This window comes from Strigops habroptila, chromosome 6 (assembly GCF_004027225.2).
Source record: "Strigops habroptila isolate Jane chromosome 6, bStrHab1.2.pri, whole genome shotgun sequence".
NCBI classification, from domain to species: Eukaryota; Metazoa; Chordata; class Aves; order Psittaciformes; family Psittacidae; genus Strigops; species Strigops habroptila.
This window is the reverse complement of record NC_044282.2, coordinates 64,239,100-64,252,797: the sequence shown is the minus strand read 5'-3', so window position 1 is coordinate 64,252,797 and position 13,698 is coordinate 64,239,100. Positions and strand designations below refer to the sequence as shown.

General features: G+C 39.4%; 1 protein-coding gene across 1 annotated transcript in view; it reads right to left on the bottom strand.

The window, feature by feature from the left end:
- Window positions 1-13,424, bottom strand: part of MRPS5 (mitochondrial ribosomal protein S5) — a 45,811-nt gene extending 32,387 nt beyond the window's left edge. Inside the window, exons 1-2 of the mRNA XM_030490753.1 lie at window positions 12,210-13,424; window positions 5,823-5,960 (exon numbers count right to left, since the gene is read on the bottom strand). Coding sequence (XP_030346613.1) covers window positions 5,823-5,960; window positions 12,210-12,270 — 199 coding nt within the window. The 5' untranslated portion in view covers window positions 12,271-13,424. The remainder of the gene's footprint in view (window positions 1-5,822; window positions 5,961-12,209) is intronic.
- Window positions 13,425-13,698: the final 274 nt, after the last annotated feature.

Sequence of the window (13,698 nt, the reverse complement as noted above, 5' to 3'; positions counted from 1 at the left end):
AATTGCATTTCAGTATTTGTTCTGAACAGGCAAAGCCTCAAGAGAAAGGTCATTCTGTCAGTGTTCGTGAACAATTAATATGAAGTCATGCTTCTAAAGCAGGATGTGCTGACAGTCTAGAAAGATAATGAAGTTAAGCTTCATAAAACTTTTATTATATAGTTATTATCTACTATTGGAATTAAAGTGAGCACAGTAATCCACTCACTTTTAAATTAAACAAGTTCTTAGCGACAACTTCACTGCCAATAAATTGATATCCCATCAAATAAGAGTTTTTATCATGGCACTGACACGATGAAACTAATTTATTAAGCAGCCTCATCACTGTGGAACAGGCAGAGCTGGATTATTCCAATTACACTGGATTTTATGATCTCTTAAAAAGAGACAACTGCAACCTGTCTCATCAGAGCTAACTGAAATAGTGTACAGGAGTTCTAAACATTAGGTTTTCCTTGTAAAATGACAGCTTTCTTCAGAAAGCTAGAAAGCCCGACAGCAGTTAATTTTTCTTCAAACCCTTGATGGGTTTTAGAAAACATTGGCTTTTAACCTACACTTCTGTTATTTTTGATAACAGATCACAACAATATTTTGGCATTCTTTCACCAATTTAACCAAAACTAATTATCAAGGCCAAAGAGAACTATGGTCAGGTGCTTCCTCAATTTGAAAAACAGAAGACAGCAATGACTAAAATGCTGTTCAGAAATCTCATCAAAACTTTCAAACCTCTGGTAAAGCTACACATCCAGTAACGGCCACCTTTCAGGAGAACCGATTGATGCATAAACCTGCTAGTTCTGGTGAAGTACACCATGAAAGGAATCCTCAGTGACATGCCAAGGTGCTGTATCACTGTAAAATTTAAAATGCTGCATTTTGTTAAAGCTGCATGCTGTTAATCTCAGAAAATTAATCATTCTATCACTGTCGTTGCAGGTTATGTATATATCCATTGTGGGAAATCAAAATTTACAATTGAAATTTTTTTAGGAACCAGTGTTTAAATCCAACAGCCTACATAATATCCCAGTAAGATTCAAAAGCCGTTTTGTCAAAATAAGTGTGTTCATCCCAAACGAGAGCTGCCCTTGCCACTTCCTTTATCTCCAAACTTCAACTGTCTGCTATCATGTGACATCACAGTTTCTTGACTCCCTGTCTAATCCCAGACTGCAAGCAGAAAAGTGTAGATCCGTAAGAAATGATATACTGCTGGATTACTCTGGAGTTTCCTAAGTGGCCACACTCAAAATATTGTTTTCTTCTACTGAAAGACACCTCTTACATTCTAAATGGCAGTGTATGATGTATATACGATACCGAGTTCTGCTAAATGATAAAAAACTCCTCCCATCCCTGCAAGCGTTGGGCTGCTTTAATAAAACACATGTTCTTCTTCACAACTCTGCTTCAAAACTCTTAAGATGTCATCTTCTGAGGATATTCTGCTAGTTCTATAGGGCCTTTATACAAACCTAGAAAGTAGTGAAGAATATAAAGCATTCAGTCTAGACAGCTCACTACTGAGTCACTCCCAATTAATTTGGATAGGTGGTATCTCATGCACTGCAAGAATATGGACACTCAAAATGTCTGAGGAAGACAAGGACTACTAAGCAAGACCATAAAGAGGAACATTAGGCCATGTAAGAGATAAGAACCATGGGACAGTTGTAAGATGGTTTTAGATAAATTTCACAGACTAAAAATTACAACTGCACATATCTGTAATGTTTTTACTGAAAACTTAAGCTCATTTCTACTTTCCACTGCTAGCTGCATTTCCACAATAGTGAAACAGGAACAAACCCCTAATCTAGAAACAAATTTTCTGGCTTCTGTTTGGTTTTGCTAATAGAAGGCTGAAGCTTTAGGGACTACCTGCTTATTCATAGAAGTTTAAGAATATAATTAAAAAATGTTAAAGTTCTTATTATGTGGATTGCAGGAAAAAGTTCAGCTGTGTCTGCGCATTTGTTGTGCAAGAGAAGTCTATATTATGTATTGTATACATATGTATTATGTATATTGTAGTACAACAAAACAGAGCTAGAAAATATTTTTCTGAAAGATGCATCCATACTGCTTCACAGACATAGTGAATTATTCCACCTAACTGCAAAGGTTGAACACACTTTCACAGTGCACTTGGCACTAGAATTTCACATTTTTTAAAACTGCCAATTTACCACAATATCATCAGGAATCTGTAGACATGGGATTTTCTGGTTAGCCACAATTCAAACGCTGAATAAATCCAGCTACAAACCCAGTCGTTAAGAGACTAAAAACTTGTTAGCTTAAAGGAGGAACAAAAACTGCTGTAAATTATCTGGACAAACATCTGAGAAATCATGGGGTTTTTCTTCATAACAACTTACTAAAAAACCAAGATCTTAACTTAGCTAATGGATGCTCTTGTAAATGATACCATGTTTTTAACGTTGCTTTAATTACTAAAGCTGGCCTTAGTGTCACAAGATGAATATGAAGAAAAGGTTTCAGTGAGGTCTGTAAACTAAACATCACTGGCCTCAAAACTAAATGAAAACCAGAGGCAAGGCACCTTCACAAAAGTTACACTGCAGAGAAACATATCAAAACCCAATAAAATAGCCCCCCTCTTAAGTACAATTAACTGTAAGGTTTTAATATTCACTTCCCTTTTTCTGCCTAAAAACAATTAACTAACTATTCATCAACATACAGGCACCCTCCTTGTAAAAGTTCAAAAAAAAAAAAGAAAAAAAAAAAGGCAGTTGTATATTTGGATCTCTTTATATCCTTAATGCTGAAACATCGGAACTCTTCATATTATACCAGCGACAGTAACAAGTGGTAACTCAGTAATTATTTATCTGGAGCATTCATGCTTAAAGAAAAATTCTTTAAAAATAAAACAAAAAACCAAAACCAAAAAAACACCCCAAAACCAAAAACAAAAATTAAAAACCAAAAAACAAACAAACAAAACCAAAAACCAAAAACAAACACTCGATCAAATTAGGCACAGCAGAAAAAAATGAACAATTTAATCCAAAGAAAACTCATGCAGCACTACAAAAATTTAATATAAAACGTAATTTAAAGGAGCAGGCTTTCAGGAGCTGATGTTTCCAAGAAAGAACAGAGAGATTTATACTGAGTACAATTGCCTCCAGTATGCAAAGCCTCTAGAGACAAAACATGTTACTCTGAGTATGATTTTATATTGTTGGCCTGAATGATTCTCCCTTGATCATTACAATCTAGTTCTATAACCTCTGAAAAAATCATCTTATTCCTTATTCTGTATTCTAACTAACTGGACACATCACCTAGCAACAGAGAAATTAAGTTCTTCTTTTCATTTGTTCCCAAGGGTAGGCTAACGGAATTAATACTCTGATTAGGAAAGCATGATTTTTATACAGTCACAGTATCAAATAAAAGTTCTTTCTTTTCATATAACTTGGATACACAACAGACGTTGAGAAAATTATGCTAGTTGATTCGGATGACTGGGATCAAAGATAACTCCTATGGCTGGGAGACACACACATCTGTGTGCCTCCGCTGCCTTCAGGAATGACAGCCCAGGAACATACTGAGATGTAGGGAAAATCGATCTGCCCTATCCTCTCAGACAAAAGTTGGACTGAAACAGGCACAATAAAGACATTATCTGCAAATACCAGGTCTATTGAGATACACTGAAAAAGAAGGCAAGACTTTTCAGAGGAAGTTATATATTTTTTAAGCATGATCTGAAAAACCTCAGGCCCTTCCACGTCTAAATAAGCATGTGAAATTCTTAACTAAATGGAAACTGAACTGTTTCCCATAGTGGGGACAATGGAAAGGGAAAAGGAGGGACAGAAGATAAGCCTGAGATAACAAGACCATTTAAAATTATTTCACTACAAACTCACTGAAATATGTCATAGGACAAGAATAAACTCTGTGTCAGAGCTGCAGGAGACAACTATCTAGGTAAGGATCACAGAGTGCCTAGGATAGTTGCCATTCCTCTTATTTAAATTAATTCTGTCTATTTGAATGAGTTAAACTGTTTTAATAGTTATGTTGAAGCTACAGATGTGCCTACTAACAAGAGCATGTTAATATTCTTATAGGTATGATGAAAGAGAAGTACACCTTCACTAATGAGATAGGTGACCATACTTTTCTTTCTCAGTCACAAAGAACTTGTCATTTGGTTGACATTTCACCTGAGAATTGTTTCACATAAAATGGTCATATCTGCATTTTTAATGTTACCACTTCTGAAGCAACTACACTGCTAGAGGATATGATTTACACTGTTAATATCTACTCCATTCGAATTTTGAAGATTTTATTTTTAATTCTGTAAGAGAAAATGTTCTTAAAAACTGTACTTCGAAATAGAAACCCTCAAACTTCTGAATCTGATGAATACATAAATGAGGCACACTTACATTCTTCCAAGTTGTTACATCTTCTTAAGCCAATAGTTATAGGTAGATTGCCCAAATACAACTTGTTCAAAATTTTATTAAATCAAACAATGCAGATGCCATCACAACAAACATTTTAATTCAGTCATCTAACACATTTTTCATTAAGTCATCTAACAAGAAAGCTGGCAAACTTTCTGCTAAAACAGAGCTCATCTAGACTTTGTGAATATGAACACAAGCATAACTAAGGAAACAATCTAACCTACAAATTGTAATCACACTGCAATCACTTGCAATGCTATATTATAAATTTAAGATAAATAAAATAACAACAGTGCTTAGCTTCTTACATATTCTTATCTTGTGACTGCTTGGGTGCCTAAGAAAAAGTTCTACATTAATTTTTTCTGCAGTTGGCATCCTTAGAAAATCTTTATCATGCGGAGTCTCTGGTTCACACACTGCAGGCTTTTGCAGTTCTTTTGAGACCTCCCTACCCTCAGTGGTTTTAAATCAGTCAATGGTCAAAATTTACTGCGTAAGATGAACAGCCAGCCAGCATGACTGTTTAAACCCTTTCTTTAGCAAATGTAGTAAAACTAGTATTTTTCTACATTAAAAATGTAGAAAACAGTATTCTGCCACTCAGATGTTGAGAGGAACAGGAAGAGACCACCAGTTCTGACAGCCTGATTCTGCAGAGGTCTTGTATTTGATGGATTATAAACAGTCAAGGAACTGCAAACTGCTGCAGTTATCTCCTCCAGAGATTATGTTCTTACTATTCCTTCTTATCCCCTTTGGGATAGGATAAGGAACCACAAACCAGGTGGAATGGCCCCTTCAGCTATCTCAGTTCACAGTCCCAAGTGTGAATTTAAGCAGCCATTTCTCAATTATGTTAAGTATATGTGAAGGAAAGTACTGCAGCCGGCCAGACAATCAGCAGGACACTGTCAACAGATTTTTGTTTAAAACATTACTGCATTTTAGTTATTTCTTTTTTGAGACAGCACAGCTGGAACAGTACGTCCTGCCTGTGCCTCAAAAATAATTTAGAAAATAAACACATTATTTATATTCTTAATAAAGGAGTAGGAAACAGAGAGGAATGTACTTCCCCCCTCCACCCAATGATGGATATTAGATGGATTGCTTCGCTGTGACATGAAACAAACCCTTGCTTGCTGCTAAAAGATAATAAACTGACCTCATGCACGCACTTCTGTCAAATAGCTGCAGTTGCAACTACAGTCTTAGGAGATAGGTAGCTAGAATAGATAAAAAAAGTTACTATACATAGTTTTTCATGACTGTATCTCTCCAAAGCAAAATTTTCTTTTCTTCTTCTGTTTATTACAGATAATAATTTTACTCTAACTCAAGACTTACATGTATTGAAGAAACTGCTTTGTCTGTGTTGCTCTACTGTCACAGTCCAGGGGGCAGAGATGGAACATCGTGTCTGGAAAGCCCATGCCAGGCTAGAATATGAACAGTGATTCCCTTTCACCGGCACAGAAGCAAACCCTAAAATAAAGACAGAAAAGTGTTTATATACGGGACATTTTCTTCTTTAAAACAGCCTTTTGTGCAAATATACACAGAAGAAGAAAAAAACAGCAATATCAACTCATACAGCTTAATTTCCAAAGAGAATCAAACTTGAACCTTCTGTCTTGAAGTGCAAAGCAAGTTGCAGGAGGTGGTGGCGGTGAAACATTGCAATGGAAATTGTCACAAAGAGAAGAAATCTAGAAGGCTTCTAACATAGTGGTGATAGAGTGAGAATGCACCCTCAAAAAGAAATATTGTCATAGCAGCAAAATGTGCAGTAACGTTCTGGACACAATCGAAAGTGATAAATAAGTATACCACAAAACACTGTATGTGCTATGAAAACCAAATCTGAAATCAGCCCAATAATCCTGTTCAATATCATCATTAATGACATGGATGGTGGGGCAGAGCATACCCTCAGCAAGTTTGCTGATTATACAGAACTGGGAGGAGTGACTGATACACCAGAGGGTCGTGCTGTCATCCAAAGGGACTTTGACAGGTTGGAGAAATGGGTTGACAGCAACCTCAGTGTGCATATTAAAGAAACTAAAGAGGGGTATACTGTCTTGAAGTCAACTTTTCAACATGTTATTCAGAAAACTACAACAAAAAGAATCTACTTCATCCTAAAGTACATTTAAATTCTCTCTTTCCAGCTGTTTTTCAAAAGCAAAAAATAAGCATGACTTTTGTCATGTTCTGTTACCACCCAGTATCAATAAAACAACCGTTTTTTGCAGTCAGTTTTGCTCCTTCTAGGCAAATGAATTCACTTAACTGCTGTAACGTAGCAGGAAGTTCTAAAAATTCAAAAAGTAATCTTAACATGTGAATTTATCATCATTTATTCCTATAAAAAGTTGAAGTTGACAATAAAACACCATCATGAAAAATTTGTGGAAAAACTATCAATTTTCACAAAATAAAAAGTAGCCTAGACACAAAAAAGCAAAAAACAGGAATAGAAGGTTCTTAAATATCTGGTTAAATTCACAGAGAATGCAGAACATATCACTGAGTCATACTATGAGACACATACAAACAATATGCTACAGTCACTACTCAAACACTTCATTTCACTTCACATTGCTTACTGAACTAGTTGTCACTCCTAATACAAACTACATAGACAATGTTAATGATAACTCTATAAGCACACACAATTATTGAGCTGTTTTGTGGGTTTTTTTCAATATGCGTTTAATGACAAACTGTTCATCTACAAGATTCAATTAACAGCTCATCTGAGAATAATTTTCCCCCAAATTACACAAGGTATTAATCTATTTTTTGGACTGGTGTGCAACGAAACAATTTTTTTTCTTTTTTTTTTTTTTTTAAAGAACATCATACATCTACAACAAATTCAAATTTGCACTGTGTGGCAGTATTTATAATTTCCCTGTTAAACCCTTTAGCTGCCTACGGCTGGAAATTGCTTCAAAATAACTTGCAAAATCTAATCCTGATTTCTTCACACACTTGAAAATTTTGTCATATCTCAAATGTGACTTTAAGTGGCACACTTTTGCTCACTTCACATACTTCCTGTTGGCCTGTAAATGCACGTATCTCCTGACAATTTCCTTGAACAAGCTTCTTTTAATACAAAGACATAGTAATTCCTAGTTCTTAACACCTTTTTGAGAAAAATGAAAAGAAAAAAATCTGGACATTTATGAAGAGATGCAGTGGTTCAGGCTAGTGGCCTAAGCAGCCCAACATTCTGTCTCCATAAGCACTATAAACAGCTGGTTTGGGAAGAGTAAAAAGTGAGCAAATATGTACAGTACTGTCCTCCTTTATATTTTCTCTGTCTCTGACTACTTTCAGTACAGGTGATTTCCTCAGATCCATGTAGACATCTTGCATCCACAACACTCCTTGATAAGGAGTCGCACAAATCTACTGCTCACCAGTAGCTCAACTGGCTCATCATGAGCCAGGTTATTATTTTATGGCTGGTGAATAGAAGAGAAGGAAAAAGTCAAATGTCAGAGAAAGAAACAGCCAAATGAACACTGATGTGATAGAAAAAGGTCAGAAGACCTTCAGCTGATCTCAAGAAGTCTGGTGATCCAAAGATATTTTAAAAAAGTACTATAACATTTAACTATTACAACTCATAATAGACCTTGTTAAAGCTCATTGTGAGATCCTGGCTTCACTGAAACCAGTGACAAATCTCCATTTTTCTTTAAGGATTCAATCTTCTCTAAAGTGAGAACAATTTAAATTTATAAGGCTGGCAGTGAGAGAATACCAGTTCTGAGCTGGCAATCAAAATTACATGCCTAGGAAAGCCTATGGGCTGTGTTGACCATATTCTGGACACCAGGAGATGAGACACTTGGTCTCTGAATTGCAGCAGGACAAAAGAGGAGGGGAGGAAGACATGGCAAAAAAAAAAAAACCCCAACACCCCAAAACCTAACCAAACCAAATCTACATGATTCCCAAAGTCTGAAACACTGAGTGCTGGTATTTAATAAAGTATACCCACACACTTGTGTACACATACTGCTACCAAGCGAAAAGACACTTTGAAAGGAGAGCAAAGAATCAATTTATGAACTGCAAACAGTTTGAAATGTCACATCTCAATCAAACAGCGTTTTGACATGTGAGTATGTACAGTTAATGCATCATATCCTCCATTCCCTATGCATCCCCCAAACATATGATGGGATTCTTATCTAAAACCTGAATCACATGTAAAAGCAAGGCAGGTCATGAATGCTGGACTGATGTCTCGCCACCAGCAAAAGACATGTCAATAAAGCAGAAAAAACCTGCATGTTTACTGCGTTTAAGTCATGCTCTGCACTAACATAAAATTAACTTCTTGGTGGCACTTACATTCCTTCTATAAACATTACGACTAAAACCCTGCACTGACTTTTAAGTGCTGTCTTTCGCTGGATAAATACAAAATTTTATACAAGTATAAATATACATATATTCAGCAATAAAAAAAAAAAATAAAAAAAAATCACTTAAGAAAACCACTGTAAAACACGAACTGCTTTTTAAAAACCCTCCAGCTGCCTTGGAAAATTTTGACTGTGAAGAACTTAATTTCTCAAGCTAAAACCTATGCATTTAAAATCACAGCATATGGAAAGGGTCATTATCTACCTGGGCTAAGCATGGAACACCAAAGTAATCAAATCAGAAAGAGTTAGAGAGTCACACCTGAAGACACAGATTATTTTAATAAATTACTTAGGAGCAATTGCAGCCCTTTACTTTTCCTGGTCTATTTGCAAGAAGTATTATTTCTTTTTTAGGATAGATACTGTAATTAGACAGGGAAAATGTTTCCCTCCACCAAGGAAACAGCACTTGCTTGCTTTCAAACATCCCTGAACGCTCAGACTTTAACTGCAGTTTGGCTACAGAATGGGCATCACTTCGTTATAGATTGCCCTGAGAAAGGAAAAAGACCAGAAATTCATTAACTGCTTAGGGTTTGTTTTTTTTTTTAATTTTTTTTTTAAGGAGTGGAGGCAAGGAGGTTTTCAGGGGACTGTAGAAGCTAAAAAAAAAAAAAACTAGAGCACTTTATTTTGCCTTTGAAGGTGGGGGAGAAAAAAGGGACATGCTCTGCTGAAAGCAAAAAATGTGCCCAGCTTCCAAGTGTTCTAACACCAAGCTTGAATACACTTTTACCAATGTAATCTGACCTTTCTTCCACCTCAGTTGCCAGCTTTCCCTGGAAAACACACAAGCATTCATGTAGTTCATTATCACTTTTGCATAGAACTTCAGTGAATACAAGCTATCTAGGCTCTATAAAGGATCCTGAGACAGGTTCACCTAGATTTATTAGCAGGGCGCACAGCTGATGGCATACAGTGACTCTAACAATGGAAGTTACTTTGGAGGAAAAGTGAGAACAAAAGATGCTGCAAATCATCTCCCCTATAGGAATTTTCCATAGTATGTACTTTTCATCAGGACCTTTGTAATTCCTCACTGGATACATACAGGCTATTAAGCACTATGAAGGCATGTCACAGCATCCCCTAATGATTCCAAAACCTACAACCCAGACGAAAGCAAAGGAAAGAAGAGATGTTTTTCCTGTTCCTGCCAGCTGCTACCCAGGAGAACCCACCAAATACTATTGGGATTCACAGCAGCAAGGTCATAAGGACAACAGCATGAGAACAAGAGGAAATACTGCCCCAAAGGCTCCGCAACAGTGCCAAGGCAGCTTGGGTGAATGGGGACAGAGTTGCTGAAACACAGGCAGCAGAGCTGCAAATGGAGGATGCTTAGCAATAGAAAAGGATAAGGTACCCAGAGTACTGCAATAACCACACTTATACCATTCTAAGTTTGTGACAAAACCTCGCTAGTATTCACTGCTTAAAAACAGTATATAATGAAAAGATTTCAGTTTTCTCTTATGAGAAGCATGCAGATCACAAAAATTACCTATATCAAGATTAACTACATAATTCAGAAACTGCCACCCAGCAGAAGTTTTCAGTTACACAATATTATTTCTCATGACATATCAAAAGACAATCTTCCCAATTTTCTGACCACAATTTTTGAAGGACAGATCCAAAATCAATTCTGATCCTTAGTGGAAAAAATACTCGTGTTCTCCCTTCCTCCTAAGTATACTTTAACCTCTACTGGGAAAAATAGTACATTTGATTTTTGAAAAGCGACCGCAGAAATAAATGCCTACAGAAGAATTTGAGACGTCTAGAAGACAAACTTATATTCCTATCAAATAAAAATGTCCAGAAAGACGTAACAAGAGAAAGGTAGAATGGGTGGCAAGAAAACAGTATTTGAATGAGAAAGTAAACCACCTCATTCCATTATCTTAAGGCACATATTACTGGTCAAGTTACTCTGACAGGATAACAGATAATAACTGATATAGGTTTCAAGGGCACAGCTGTCCTGCCCCAAACCCTGTAATGATGAATAAGATCTGCATGCCTAAAGCCCATTTATGATTTGAAGTACATGCTTACTGCATTTGAAGGATAACATATGGAAACTACTAAGTAGTGACAACAGCAAACTTGTGTGCTGATGACAATGGAAGTGTAAAACTACTTATTTCATGAGGTATTTATCACACTTCCTGTCCTGGAAAAGAATAACACATGCAAGAGCAACTAGGTTGATACGAACTAGCAAAATATAGTCTTTTTAAAAATACTGTTTGTTTTGAAAGTTCCGTTAGCATTATTTAGATATAAACCACAATTCACATCTAGGTCTTGTAGAACCCGGAGTGACTGGACAGACAAGGGAATGTATGCAACTGTGGTGTGTTTTTATCTGCAAATGTAGAAAGTAGCTCCTGCTTCTCTGTGCATTGTTCTTATCACTAGATGTTTAATACTGTACCACAGTAACCACTGTGAAGTCTCACAGACGGAGCTGACTCCAAACAACAGCAAAACACTTTTTCCATGCTGGAATTAATAAAATAGAGAAAAAAATCATTGCAAGGGCTTACAAAACACAAATACACGCATGTATAGACACTTGAGTATGAAAATGACCTCTGCAGCACACACTCTTTTCTCCCTCTGTCCCCCAGCAGCGCTGCTGACGTCACGCTAGCACAGGCAGGCAGTAGGCCGCAGTGGGTTGCCCTTACCAGGTCATGCCTCAGATGACAGAATCAAGGTTGGAAAAGACCTTTAAGATCGTCAAGTCCAACCACTATGCCAGCACTGCCAAGTCCACCACTAACCCATGTCACTGAGGACCTCATCTGCACGGTTTCTGAACACTTCCAGGGATGGTGACTCCACCACTGCCCTGGGCAGCCTGTTCCAATGCCTGATCACCCCCTCTGTACAGACATTTTTCCCAATATCCAATCTAAACCTCCTCTGGTACAGCTTGAGGCCGTTACCTCTTGTCCTCTCGCTTGTTACCTGGGAGCAGAGACCGACCCCACCTCACTACAACCTCCTTTCAGGTAGTTGTAGAGAGCGACAAGGTCCCCCTAAGCCTTAGGGGACGCAGCAAACCCACCTTCCACGCTTAAGCGCGCACACATGTGCACACACATGTGCACATACGTGCACACACATACTCCCCTCTCCTAGACTGCGGGGCCCTTCCTCCTCTGGAGGCTGCCCGAACCGGGCCGCTGCTACGGGAGGCAGGCCCGCAAGCGATTACCGCCTCCCCGAGGAGGTGCCCCCGGTACCATGCACTCCCCATCACCTCGCCACGCCGCTCGGAAGGCGCCATAAGCGCAGGCCCGGCCGACCGCCGCCACCGCCATACTGTCCCCTTCCCCCGCTCTCAGCCGCCGTCTTTTGCTGTCCCGAGCACTGCCTGATAAAAAAGCGACGTGCCGCGTGAGGGAAACTGGGGCGGAGCGCCGAAAACCAACGGCTGACACTCAGCTGCAGCCTTAGAGAAACGCTTCCACTGCCCCGGCCGCGTCCCAAAGGGCAGCTGCAGAGTCAACGGCCCAGCAGGCAGTCCGAACAGCCCCGCAGCAGAGGCTCGCCGCAGGACCCCAACGTTCGCCGGGGCGCTGCGCGGCGGGAGCGGGCGCTGCTCTCACGGGGGGCTGGGGCCGCCATGGCCGCCCGCGGCCCAGGGGAGCGGGAGCACAGCGCTGCCCGCTGCTACCGCCGCGTTCGCTGCCCTCGCCGCCGCCGGCACTGCGGGAGAGGGCTATGGATGCAGCTGGGCGGGGAACGTCACCGGTGCCGGGCTTTGCCCGAAACCGAAGCTCGGTATGGAGCTCGTACGGTTTCCCTAGGAGTCGTTGTGTCTATTCCGGTGGTTCCATTCCGTGTTCACACACCTGAGGTGCAGTGGGCTGTGCAGTGCTCGGATAACTGCGGTGTGCCCTCACAGCTCTACTGAGGCTCCGCACTGCCGCTCAGAGTGCACTAAGCCTGGTGTTCCATGAATGCTGCGGGCAGGTGGGCTCCAGTGAAAGCTGTGGTAACGGAGGTGAACTCTGCCTGTGGCATAGAAAGCTTCCGTGTGCCTGGCAATAATGCCGTCAAACCCTGGTTGCACTCTCCCCGCAGCTCTCTTTCCCCCTTGAGCTGCAGCAGTTTAAGCACTAAATACACTTCAGGAACTGTTCAAGACCCGAGTCTCACAGCAAGTGTAAGAAGACGTGGCAGTTAAAGCGTCCTTCGGTGCGGCCCTCTCGGGGCGGAAATCATGCCCTCTTCTGCATGGTGCCTGCTGCTGTGGCTATGAGGTATTGCTATACGAAGAACGAAAAGGCAGCAGAATGCTAGGAGATGATTTCCTGCTTTTTCAGAACAGTTTTTGAGGCAGGAAATATTTTACTGCTAACGATTCACAGCAGCTTTTTTCCTTCTTATTTTTCTCTTTCCTGTGCAGCAAAACCTGTGGAGTTTTCGGTCTGATTGACCTCTTCTGCAGTACAGGCATTTTGATGTACTGCATTAACATTCTTCCTCCTGATGTACTAGTTCCAGTATTGAAGACTACAGTAATAGTTTAATTTGCATTAGTGAGCAGAAGCACACAAACTGCAATGTGTTCAGTATTTGTCATACATTCAACATGTAACAATGATTGCTGTGTATCTGATGGAACGAAAATTCACTGAGAAGCTGTAGAGAAGAATTTCCTGTAGAGTGCTGACAGACCAGCTGCTGGCAGAAAATTGATTCTAGACATAATCTTTTAAACAGGATTTTTATCTTATCTTCAG